General features: G+C 38.3%; 1 protein-coding gene across 41 annotated transcripts in view; it reads right to left on the bottom strand.

The window, feature by feature from the left end:
• Positions 1 to 359: 359 nt before the first annotated feature.
• LARP4 (La ribonucleoprotein 4) overlaps positions 360 to 13607 on the bottom strand; it is an 82227-nt gene continuing 68979 nt past the window's right edge. For 26 of the 41 annotated variants that reach the window (XM_055294903.2, XM_055294912.2, XM_055294901.2 and 23 more), the window contains 4 exons: positions 13199 to 13360; positions 6790 to 6911; positions 6201 to 6369; positions 360 to 4843 (listed from right to left, as the gene is read on the bottom strand). In XM_055294903.2, coding sequence (XP_055150878.1) covers positions 4505 to 4843; positions 6201 to 6369; positions 6790 to 6911; positions 13199 to 13360 — 792 coding nt within the window. In that variant the 3' untranslated portion in view covers positions 360 to 4504. Of the gene's footprint in view, positions 5094 to 6200; positions 6370 to 6789; positions 6912 to 13198; positions 13361 to 13607 lie in introns of all 41 variants that reach the window. The other 15 variants (XM_063610527.1, XM_063610528.1, XM_063610526.1 and 12 more) reach the window with 3 other exon arrangements.

The raw sequence follows: 13607 nt of genomic DNA on the forward strand, positions 1-13607 counted from the left end.
GACGGGGTTTTACCATGTTGGCCAGGCTGGTCTTGAACTCCAGGCCCCAGGTGATCCGCCCGCCTCGGCCTCCCAAAGTGTTGGGATTACAGGCGTGAGCTACCGCGCCCAGCCATTTTTCACCCTTTAATAACTGCTTCTGATACTAAAATAATTAAAAGAAAACCCGAGGATCATAAAGCTGTATCTTGTCTCTCTGTCCTTGTTTTACGTGAAACACCATTACTTCCCACTGCCCTCATCATCCAAAAAACAGCTTAGACAATAACAATAGAATTAGTGAGGGCAACATATAATACTGAAAGGTAGACAGAAGTAGTCATTAGACATACACCACCTAGAGAAAAGGAAACCAGTCCTGCTTTTTAATAATTTTATTTTTTTTCTAATTTTGTTACTTTAATTTCCCATAGCACCTTGGCGATGTTGAAAACAAATACAAATACAAGGATGTACTCATTTTAACATTTTATGCATGAGCATGTGTCACACCAATTTTGGGGGCGACAGTTTTGACAACAGGAACAAATCTAAGCAATCGACATAACAGAAGCCTGATAACTGGCTCTGACCCCCATCCCCAACATTTAAGAGATGTCAAAGGACACCTGAATTAGGTTAAAAAAATCAAGTTGATATGGATATTTCAACAGTGTTCTGTGCTGCAAAACTGAAAATAAAACCATTTAATACACAGCCCATTAATATCTGAGTTACGCTTTTAGGAACTGTCAATTCGAAGACTCATAAAAAGTTGTCAGCTTTTAAAAATAAACTTTAAGTTTGAATCAGGTGAATTTCAAAGGAGGATTTACTCACAACTTGAAAATAAATTATCTTTCAACTTCTTAAAATCTCCTCATTCAGCTAATGAACAGTGAAACACACATGTATCTTTTTGGAAGCTCAGACTAGCATATGCCCAAAAGCCTAAAGTTAAATTAATGGCCACCAAAATTGTAAGGAAATATAAAAAATTAGGAAAAAATCCATCATATATTATAGTTAATAATTTATAAAAGCCCCTCAAAAGGAATACACTGTTCTCTTTTGAGTTTTTTTCTGTAAAAACAAAATTGGTACTTTTAAAATATGGTTAATATATATATTGCCAGCCTAAATACCAGAGACTTAACCCCAGTGTTGTTCAACTGTGTCAAAGTAAAACTAGTGGACATTTAAGCCAAGAGACTAATTATTAAGGCCATAACTAAGAAAACTAGAGAAGTGTTCATTAACTTTTAAATACTATTTTATGTTCCAGCAACATTCTTTTTGTTCTTCTTTACCCTAGTGAAGATGCTAACATTCCATCATCAAGCCTTTCCAAAGCAAACCTATTTAAAAAAGAAAAAGGAATGTGAAATAATATTCAAGCTATCTTAATTTTAGGAAACAAAAATAAATCAGAATTCTGCACAGCATCCGATCATCTGCAAATTCAGCACATGGAGACAACTACCACAACGAACCTTCATCATTGAAAGCTCTTATCGTCCTCAAAACCCAGCTGAAAAAAATTTATATGGATCACTATTTTAAATGTCAGTGTATTTGGCAAAATTAAAATTACTCAGAGACAGGCCCTAGGTATTATGAAAACCTTAATTATCAGGATAGCAAAGGGAGACAGGTTTTGCAATGTCTCTATGTACCTTCTCTATGAAGTGCAAGGTGGTGAACTTGTGTGACTCTTGTTCTCTTCATGCAGTAAGAACTATGGCAGAGTATCACTACACCAAACATTCAATATCATTTATACCTACTTTTAGCCTCCAACAGATCAAGAAAATGTCAAGTTATAAAGGTGAAGACAAAAATTTGATTATTTAAATTCCTCCATCTAAAGAACCAAATAAATAAACTACAATGAACATCCACCCTCATTAGCTACAAAGTAACGCTGGAAAAAGCCAACAGCTTCACACAACTCATAGGCATTATTTAGATACAAACTTTAAATCTGCTGTAATAAAATAAATGCTAAATACATACTGTGAATATATATAAATATTACACACACATACACACACACATACTATCTCTCTCTCACTCTTCCCTATACATCCCATCAAATGGGAACTATTAGATGTAATGAGGCAAATTAAATTAAAAACATTATGTCTTAAGAAAATTTTTAAAGGTTATATCTACAAATCAATTTTCTACTTTCAATAACATTTGAAGTAAAAGCAAAAATATACCTGCTTTCTTCTAAAAGAAGGCTCTTTTCTTGTATTTCAGTTATAACCTTTAAATTTTTAGACGTTGGCGGACTAACAGTAAGTCACACAAGCATACAAGTAATACAGGCCTACATTTGTGACACATTGTTTAAAAAAAGTAATGTTTCATTTTAAGTGCAGTAATTAAGTTTATAATCCTTACCAAGTGATTTTTACAAAATGTTTATTCTCTGAAATCCAATGCATTCAAAGGATGTTAACACTTAAAATGTTTATCATTTCCACCAACTGCATTATCTTAGTAAACCAAAATAAGCACTTTTATCATAGATGTAGTCAATGATTAATATTTTTTTTTTTAAAGGACCTAAACTTCCCCCAAAATTTCAGCACAGGTAGTTTTATTGTCATGTTTCACCTAGTAAGCAATTTTTAAAAATAGTCTGTAGAAATGAATAGTTTCAAACTGAGTAAATATAGTATACCATGTCATAAAACAATCAAATCAAAAGCAACTGCCAAGCTAATAGTAAGACAAAGAAATAGTAATTCTGGCTTGTACAGATATGTGCAGTGTTTTCAAAGCTCTTAACAGTTAACCACTAAAATGTATCTCCAAAGCTTAACTTAGAGTTGGAAGATGAATTTCACAGTAATGTAATTTTAACCACCATTTACATTCACTTTAATATATTACTAAGATGTTTACTCTATGTCACAATGGTGCTTTCCAGTGTTCACAATTTACAGTTTCAATTTGTACATATGTAATTTACTAACATATGGGACAGTTCTTACTATTACAAACTATCCCTTAAAAGAAAAATAAAACCCACCTTACATAGAACTCTGAACATGGTATGACTTAAAACAGATTAACACAACACGGTTTTTAATATTTTAGCCATTTTCTAAATAACAGCATGTAAACTTGTCTATTTAGTATATGAGAGCTACGACTTTATTCACTGAGAAATTATGCATTAATTTTCTTCAACCATCTTTCTCATCTTTACTAAAAAATCCCATGACTTTGCTGGTACTGTTTCAGTGAATTCCAAACTGTATTTTTTTGGGTGTGGGGGGAGAAGAGGAGGGAAGGAAGGTGATAAATACATTGTAAACAGAAATAAGTCCCGCCCCCCGAACAAATTAAGCCTTTAAAAAAAATTTTTACTTCTACATTATTTAACACTTAAGAGTCAGTTACTACCTTTAATCTTTAACACTAACAACAAATAAATTACTGTAGGGTCAGTCTGCCCCACCATCTTGGGAGCTAAAATTCTAAATGTGTGAACAGAAGAGTTAATACTTCAATGTTCAATTCTGAAATTTAGAACAATTGATATGATTTGACTAGACTGATCAAAGCAATTACATACACTTGGGTAGGTAGTTGGTTATTTTGCTTTTGTGGGTGGGCAGTCGAAGAACAGAGAGTAACAAATGGAGTAGGAAAAAAAATTTTGTTTCTCATTTTGCGGGTATTGGGGGGAATCACAGGGAAGTTTAAACCTCTGAAATCCATTTGACCTATGCACTGAGGTCTAAGATGAAATTTTCAATTTTTTGAATAACCCCCTTTCCTTGAGTATCAAACTGATTGGTAGTCACATCTCCAAGTACAATCAGAGTTTTACAACTTGTTAAATGAAATATCAGTAAGGTCAAAAAGACAGACTAAATTTCAAACTAGAAAAAAAAATCTACTCAAGTATTACATTCAATTTTCAAATCATTTACTAACATGACAACAGATTTGGCTCCAATCGCTCTTGTACACACTCACACCCACAACAGGCACCCCAGCCACTGATCTGCTTTGCAATACAAGGCCATATAGTCAGAGATGGCATTCTTCAAGCCAAACTTTAAATAGATTAAAAAAAGTAATTTCTAATTTTACAGAAATGCTTCTTCAAAAAATATTTTCTCTCATTCCCTCATCTCCTATACTGAAGGATGTATAATGTTTCTTTTTTCTTCCAAGCTAAATCTGAACCCTCAAAATTGATTCGTGGCAGCAAATCTCTGCAAATTAAAACCAAAAACAAAAATAGAAAAATTATACTTTTTATATATGTGTGTATATATATACATATATTTATATTGATTGGAATCCTCCAGCATTTAAAAACCACATTAGAGATGAATTTTGGGATCCTATCACTCATAACTCCAAAATCCATAATGAAATGGACGTACTTTCTCCTGTTTCCTTCCTGGCTACCCCCTCCCCTCCAAAACAGTTCAATACAGCCACAGTTCAAGTTTAACGGGAAGAGAGTGAAGTTTTTGAATAGTTTTGTTGTTTTTTACTTTGGTGATCTGGGTGGCACATATTGCTCTTTGCCATTACGTCGAGTCACTCCCTGAGGTATAGCCCTATGGCTAAACTGGCGTCTCTGTTCCCTGATTTTTCCTGCTGCTCCCCTGGGGATTGTATTGCCTCGGAAGCCAGAATAATCCTTACTAGCCCTTGCTTCTGGCTTCTCATGTGGTTTCTCAACGGAGTTCTCAGGAGCTCCATTGTCTTCATTTTTGGTGGGAGACACCACATTGGAGCGAAGTTCCCGTAGTGGCTGCACAAGAACTGAAGATGGCTCTTTAGGGGGCTTCTGGCACACTTCAGCATAACTTAACTTTCGGGGTTCCTTTGAAGTGATGATAAAAAAAAAACATTTACAGTACACATTCTTTAAATTATAAAGTACAAAAATGATTGTGTTAACCACAAGAAAACCACAGATTATCTTCCAGAAAAATGCAACAAGCACTCTCATATATACTGTTCAGAGTACACTGGTACAATCTTTATTTATTATACAATAATTTCACTTGAGGAATTTAACTGAAGGATGTTCATGTCAGCATTGTTTATAACGATGGGAACGACCTAAATGCCTAACAGGAAAGGACAGATTAGATTAATAATGGTATAGCCATATGATGAAATAAAATGGTTCTTTCTGCTCCTGTTTCCTTGCTACAAAGAACCCCAAGAAAGATGACAAAAGAATCCCAGCAGAGCAGTTAGAAACCAATGGTATAAAAAGACTCATTAAAAGTCTTAATTACCTCAACTGAAAAAGGTGGAATAGAGGTATTGTGAGAACAGAATAAAGCATGTCAAGTCTTCAGCACTAGTCCTAATAATATATAGTAAGTATTCAAATGGTAGCTTTTATTTTAGTATTATTACTATCATTAAATGAGAAGATAGTCTTCTAAATCTATTTTTTAAAGTGCTGTACTAAAATGCTAGAGATTATAGGTAAATTTTGTGTTTTGTTCTATTTTTCTGTATTTTCCCAATTACATAACTATAAAACAATTCTGGAACTTGGTAAGTGGGAGTGGCCTCTCAATGGCCACTTATAGACTTGGTAAGTATCACATATACAACCAAAAGAATATCAAGAGGCACAAGGCCTCTTTATGTTAGCCCCAAAATGATAAATTCATCCTAATGTGGGTAAGGAAGAAGCTTCACTTAACCATATGAACAGAAAAAAAGCAATCAAAAGAAACAGAATGGGCCGGGCGCAGTGGCTCACGCCTGTAATCCCAGCACTTTGGGAGGCCGAGGCGGGTGGATCACGAGGTCAGGAGATTGAGACCCTCCTGGCTAACAAGGTGAAACCCCATCTCTACTAGAAATACAAAAAATTAGCCAGGTGTAGTGGTGGGCGCCTGTAGTCCCAGCTACTCGGGAGGCTGAGGCAGGAGAATGGCATGAACCCAGGAGGCGGAGCTTGCAGTGACCCGAGATCGTGCCACTGCACTCCAGCCTGGGCGACAGAGCGAAGACTCAGTCTCCAAAACAAAACAAAACAAAACCTAAAACCTTCTAGCTCTTTGCAGTGACCTTAACACTCCTTAAGCTTCTTTCTGATAGTCAGCCCCAACTTGGGCTACTTCCAAATGACTCTGTTCTAACAAAGTGTTATGTGGAAAAAAAAATTAATCTATTATATTTTTTTTAAACATAAACTAAAATCTTCAAGTTACCTGTAGAGCTACAGCTGTAGCTGCATTTATGTTATTATTACACGGTGAAGCAGTACTTGCCCTCGATGGCTTTGTAGTACTTGGAGGAGAAACTGGTATAGTTGTCTGATTGAGACCATCCTTCTGAACAGAGGAATCTTCTATTAGATCCTTTTCTTGCTGAGTTGTGCTAAGGAAAAAAGAGCTTGCAATTACACTCAGAATAGCATATAGAACAGTTGAGCAACTAATCAGAAGAAAACGTAATTTTTTTTTTTTTTGAGATGGAGTCTCACTCTGTCACCCAGGTTGGAGTGTAGTGGCATGCTCTTGGCTCACTGCAACCTCCGCCCCCCAGGTTCAAGCAATTCTCCTGCCTCAGCCTCCCGATTAGCTGGAATTACAGGCGCCCGCCACCACGCCCGGCTAATTTTTGTATTTTTAGTAGAGACGGGGTTTCACCATGTTGGCCAGACTGGTCTTGAACTCCTGACCTCAGGTGATCCACCTGCCTCGGCCTCCCAAAGTGCTGGGATTACAGGCAAGAGCCACCACACCCGGCCAGAAAAAGTAATTTAATGTTGAAGATCTTCTATACTATAACTTGTACCTTAATGCAGTAAGCTCAGCAGCACATGGAGAACTGGTACTCATATTGAGTTGATGGGCAGAAGTGCATTCTGTCTGCTCATCTGCAGGCACTGGGCAATTAACTGTCAACTCTTCATTATCCTTAAAGTAAAAAGATTTTTCAAAATTACACTTAGACTTTTTCCAAAGAAGATATACACATGTCTAATAAGCACAAGAGAAGATGGTCAACATCAGTAGTCATCATAAAATGCAAAGCTAAACCACGGTGAAAAATCACTTCATACCCACAAGGATGGTTATAATTAAAAAAAAAGACAAACATTAACAAATGTTGGTGATGATATGGAGACATTAAAACTCATACATAGAGGGTGGCAATGTAAAATGATGCACTGCTTTAGAAAGCAATGTAGCAGTTCCTTAAAAAGTTAAATAGGCTGGGCGCAGTGGCTCACACCTGTAATCCCAGCACTTTTGGGGGCTGAGGTGGGTGGATCACAAGGTCAGAGTTCAAGACCAGCCTGGCCAACATGATGAAACCCCATCTCTACTAAAAATACAAAAATTAGCTGGGCATGGTGGTGCATGCCAGTAATCCCAGCTACTCGGGAGGCTGAGGCAGGAGAATTGCTTGAACCAGGACCCGGGAGTCGGAGGTTGCAGTGAGCCAAGATTGCACCACTGCACTCTAGCCTGGGCTACAGAGCGAGACTCCGTCCCCCCCACCAAAAAAAAAAAAAAAAAAAATTAAACATAGGGGTGGGTGCAGGGGTTCATGACGGTAATCCCAGCACTTTGGGAGGCTGAGGCGGGAGGACTGCTTGAGCCCAGGAGTTCAAGACCAGCCTTGGACAACATAGCAAGATCTTGTCTCTACAAAATAAAGTAAAATATTTAGCTAGGGTGTGGGGGTGTCCACCTGTTGTCCCTGCTACTTGAGAGGATCACGTGAGTCTTGGAAGTTGCAGCTGCTGCAGTGAACCATGATAGTGCCACTGCACTCCCTCCTGGGAACAGAGCAAGACCGTGTCTCAAAAAAAAAAAAAAAAGTTTGTAGGCTACATTAAAAAAAAATTAATGAAATCTTGACTCACGCTCAACATGAATGAACATTGAAGATGTTAAGTAAAATAAACCAGTCATAGAAAGACAAATACTGTATGATTCTACTTATATGAATTACTAAGAGTAGTCAATTCAGACACAGAAAGTAGAATAGTGGCTGCTGAAGGATAAGAGAAGGGAGGAACAGGGAATGGTTTAATAGGTATAGAGTTTTAGTTTTGAAAGATAGTAAGTTCTGGAGCTTAGCTGCACAACCATGTGAAGGTACTTAATACTACAAAACTGTACACACTTAAAATGGTTAAGATGGTAAACGCTGTTATGTGTATTTATACTGCTGGCATAGAATTTAGAAAAGAGCCCTAGAAATTAAAACTGATGGATGAAATAAAATTTTCAATAGGTTTTGAAAGTAACATTCAGAAAAACTTGGTAGAAAATATAAATAAGAACATGATCTGGAAGCTAGATCATTTCCTAAGCATGAAATAAAAACAGCAAACTATAAAGAAAACACTAATAGGACCATATTAAAATTAAGAACTTGTTTCAACCTATAGGCGCTAAAGACAGAAAAGAAACCACAGAAGTGAAAGATTATTTGTACTACATGTAACTGACAAAGGATTAGTACGCAGAATATGTAAAAAAAAAAATATATGAATCTGTTTCTTAAAAACTTGAAACACTGACCAGGTGCAGTGGCTCACACCTGTCAACCCAGCACTTTGGGGGGCCGAGGTGGGTGGATCATCTGAGGTCAGGAGTTTGAGACCAGCCTGGCCAACAAGGCGAAACCCTGTCTCTACTGAAAATACAAAAATTAGCCGGGCATGGTGGTGCACGCCTGTATTCACCATTCGGGAGGCTGAGGCACAAGAATCACTCGAACCCTGGCAGTGGAGGTTGCAATAAGCCAAGACCGTGCCACTGCACTCCAGCCTGGGCGACACAGCGACACTCCATCTCAAAACACACTTGAAAGACTTTAAAATTTTAAAAGAACACAAGCTGATGTATAAATCCTAGAAAAGTTCTTGCTCACATCAAGATTTATAATGGCAAAATGTCCATTAACAGCACAATGAATAAATATTTTACTTCCTACAATAGAATATCACATAATAGTTCAAAATGAACAACAATCATCTGTATTAACAGTGATCAATCTCAAACCATACAGAATGAAAGAAGTAAAAGAAGAATACATACTGTACAATTCCATTTATAACCTTTCCAAAAACAGGCACCCCGTTTTATCACCTAGGGCAAGGGTTGGTAAACTAAGACCCGCAAGGCCAAATCCAGCCTTCAACTTGTTTTGGTATGGCTTACAAGCTAAGAATGGTTTGTAAATTGTAATTATTATTTTAAAATTATTATTATTATTTTTTTAGAGATGGGGGTCTTGCTATGTTGACTAGGCTGGTCTCAAACTCTTGGTCTCAAGTGATCCTCCCACCTCAGCCTCCCGAAGTGCTGGGATTACAGGCATGAGCCACCATGTCTGGTTTGGTTTTTAAGTTATTAAAGGGTTGTAAAACAAAGAATATGTGACAATACATGGCCCACAAAGCCTAAAATATTTACTATTAGTAACTGGCCCTTCACAGAAAATTTCTGTCAATGCAGAATGAGGCAAGAAAATTGCTATCACAAAGTCAGAATAATGTTTATATCTAAAGGGGAAGAGTGGGGCAGAATGACTATAAATAGGGGGGAGATACACATGTCACTGCTAAGATACTAGGGATGTTTATGGGTTACAATTGTGTGTTGGGGTTATAAGGAGATGTACACTTCATGATTATTCTTTAAAAATGCATACATGGCCGGGCTCACCTCAAGTCAAGAGTTCGAGACCATCCTGGCCAACATGGTGAAACCCCATCTCTACTAAAAACACAAAAATTAGCTGGGCATGGTGGCAAATGCCTGTAATCCCAGCTACCTGGGAGGCTGAAGCAGGAGAATTGCTTGAACCTGGGAGATGGAGGTTGCAGTGAGCCGAGATCGTGCTATTGCACTCCAGCCTGGGCAACAACAGCAAAACTACGTCTCAAAAAAAAAAAAAAAAAAGAAAGTATATATGTGTGTTTGTGTATCATCTTCTGAAATCTGAGATGCCATTATTTGTGAATTACACCATTATTTTATGTACCAATAAGAAAAAATAAAAATAAAACCACAGGATAGAAGCAGACCTTAAGATGTGAAGAAAATAAAAATACTACACTTAAAATAGCTTCTGATTAAAGATAGTCTTTTTTTTTTTGAGACAGGTATGCTCTGTCACCCAGGGTGGAGTACAGTGGTGTGATCACAGCTCATCGTAGCTCTGTCTCCTGGGCTGAAGCAATCCTCTTGTCTCAGCTTCCCAAGTAGCAAGGACTAGAGGCATGCGTCACCATGCCCAGCTAATTTTTTTTTTTTTTACTTTATGTACAGACAGGACCTTCTCTATGTTGCCCAGGTTGGTCTTGAACTCCTGGGCTCAAGCAATCCATTCACCTTGGACCCCCACAGTGCTGGGATTACAGGTATGTGCCAATGTGCCTGGCTATTTTTTTTTTTTCTTTTTTTTGAGACAGAGTCTTGTTCTTGTCGCCCAGGCTGGACTGCAGTGGCGGATCTCTGCTCACTGTAACCTCTGCCTCCTGGGTTCAAGTGATTCTCCTGCCTCAGCCTCCCGAGTAGCTGGGACTACAGGTGTGTGCCACCATGCCCAGCTCATTTTTCTATTTTTAGTAGAGACGGGGTTTCACCACGTTAGCCAGGTTGGTTTCAAACTCCTGACCTCATGATCCGCTCTCCTCGGCCTCCAAAAGTGTGGGGATTACAGGCGTGAGCCACTGTGCCCAGACTTTACATTTTTTTTTTTTTTTTTTAATGGAGTCTCACTCTGTCGCCCAGGCTAGAGTGCAGTGGCGCAATCTCAGCTCACTGTAAGCTCTGCCTCCCAGGTTCATGCCATTCTCCTGCCTCAGCCTCCAGAGAAGCTGGGACTACAGGCACCTGCCACCATGCCTGGCTAATTTTTTGTATTTTTAGTAGAGACGGAGTTTCACCGTGTTAGCTAGGATGGTCCTGATCTCCTGACTTCGTGATCCACCCGCCTCGGCCTCCCAAAGTGCTGGGATTACAGGCGTGAGCCACCGCACCCGGCCTACATTTTTTAAAAAATAATTTTTAGTCTGATTTTCGAAGGTGATAAAACATGGGGGAAAAAGTGTATCTTAGAACTTACGAAATTACTACTACATATATCACAATTTTTAAAGAAACAAGACAGTCGAATAATACCTTCAAAATTCCAAGGGAAAGTGATTTCTAATAGAGAATCCAATACAGAAATAAACTACTGATCAATTTGAGAGCAGAAAAACATTTTCGGAATGCAAGAAATTTATACTTCATCACCATGGAAGATACGAACCACCCTAACATGGAAGAGTGAAACAAGAGTGAGAAAAAAAGGGGGATCGATAAAGAAGAGTAAGTAAAATTGCCAGGGTGATGGTAAAGAGAAGGCCCAGCTATGCAGTAGGACACCGAGAGTGCACACAAAAGGAGAAACAATCATAGTATATTGAGTCTCAGCCATGAAAAAAATATGTAATACTGAAATGTGACTTACAAAGGATGGCGTGTCCTAGCATAACTAGCAACATGTTTTACTTTCTTAGAGATACTAAAATAATGGGTGCCCTATAATTGATGATATCTTATATATAATGAAGTACAATATATCAGGAGGATAGGAAAAGTGTGAGTATGTTGGCTTAAGAGAGCTAAATCTTTAGCTTCAGAAAGTGAAGTTAACAGACACTGCTGAAAATGGAAAAGCCAAGAGGTTACAATAAAAAGATGTTAATTAGGCAGGGCGCGGTGGCTCATGCCTGTAATCCCAGCACTTTGGGAGGCTGAGACGGGCGGATCACAAGGTCAGGAGATCGAGACCATCCTGGCTAACATGGTGAAACCCCGTCTCTACTAAAAATACAAAAAAAAAAATTAGCCGGGCGTGGTGGCAGGCGACTGTAGTCCCAGCTACTCGGGAGGCTGAGGCAAGAGAATGGCATGAACCCAGGAGGCAGAGCTTGCAGTGAGCAGAGATCGCACCAATGTACTCCAGCCTGGGCTATATAGAGAGAGAGACTCCGTCTCAAAAAAAATAATAATAATAATTAGAAATACAGGGCCGGGCGCAGTGGCTCACGCTTGTAATTCCAGCACTTTGGGAGGCCAAGGTGGGTGGATCGCAAGGTCAGGAGTTTGAGACCAGCCTGGCCAACATGGAGAAACCCTGTCTCTACTAAAAATACAAAAATTAGCGGGGTGTGGTGGCTCACGCCTATAATCCCAGCTACTCATGAGGCTGAGGCAGGAGAATCACTTGAACCCGGGAGGCGGAGGTTGCAGTGAGCAGAGATCGGCCACTGCATTCCAGTCTAGGTTACAGAGCAAGATTCCATCTCAAAAGAAAAAAAAATAAAAAAAATAAAGAAATACAGGAATAAAAATTGGGAGAAAAACCTAAGGAGCTGAAAGTAGTTACAGGTTTTTTCATTAAAAGCCTAGATATACTATAGACATGTACTATTATAATTTAAAAAAAAAAAACTGAATTAGAAAAAGGTAGAAAATGAGAAAAACTTATGAGACATGAGGATTTCTGACATGGAGAGGTCTACACACCAAATAATCATAGGATGAGGTATCTCAGCCTCTAGACATCTACTTTCCATTGTTTGAAAGAATTCATTTCATCACTAGTGAATTATAGGCACATAAATGGAAATGATACCTTCCATTTAGCTTGCATTAGTCAGTTATCAGTTCTAACAGGCTGAACTGACTAATAGGAAGACATGCAAGGCTGGACGTGGTGGCTCACGCCTATAATCCCAGCACTTTGGGAGGCCAAGGTGGGCAGATAGCTTGAGGTCAGGAGTTGGAGACCAGCCTGGCCAACGTGGCAAAACCCTGTCTCTACTAAAAAAAAATTACAAAAGTTAGCTGGGCATGGTTGTGCACGCCTGTACTCCCAGCTACTTGGGAGGCTGAGGTAGGAGAATCACTTGAACCTAGGAGGTAGAGGCTGCAGTGAGCTGAGATCATGTCTTTAAAAAAAAAAAAAAAAAAAAAAAAAAAGACATGCAAAAGCCAAGAAACATTTTATTGCCTTTGTGCAGCTTTATCATAAATCTTTTAAAAAACACTCTAAGTATGCTGAAAACTCCATAAATAAAAACTATGATAGAAATGTACACTAACTTCAAGTAAAATTTTAAATAATAACACTGCAAATAAAGCCTAAACATGGTCTCATAGGTAAGACTCAGATGCTGGATGTTTACCTTTTCTTTGTAGACACCTTTAACAACATCAGACATCCTATTCTCCAAAACGAGTTCACCTGGCATTCTTGACGAACTTCCAGGTAAAGGTGGAAAATTTGAGGCTAATAAGTCAAACTTTGGTGTTGGAGCCTTTGATTCAGCTGTTGAAGGATGAGGTCTCTAAAACGAACAAATAATAAAATAGGTCACATGGCTATCTCATTCCCTAATCCTGTGTCACAGAAGCTGAAAGCTGCAAGAAAAGAAAAAGAAGCAAATAAAATCTCTATAATGCACAGAACTGTATCCCTACATAAATTCTTGGTTTGACATCTCACTTGAGCTCTCATCAGTCTTTATCAATTGTACTTTTCTTTAGTCACTTCTCTCACCTGTTTCTTTTGTAAACTTTGCCATACTCCTTAAG

The sequence above is a fragment of the Symphalangus syndactylus genome, chromosome 10 (assembly GCF_028878055.3).
Source record: "Symphalangus syndactylus isolate Jambi chromosome 10, NHGRI_mSymSyn1-v2.1_pri, whole genome shotgun sequence".
Classification (NCBI taxonomy): domain Eukaryota; kingdom Metazoa; phylum Chordata; class Mammalia; order Primates; family Hylobatidae; genus Symphalangus; species Symphalangus syndactylus.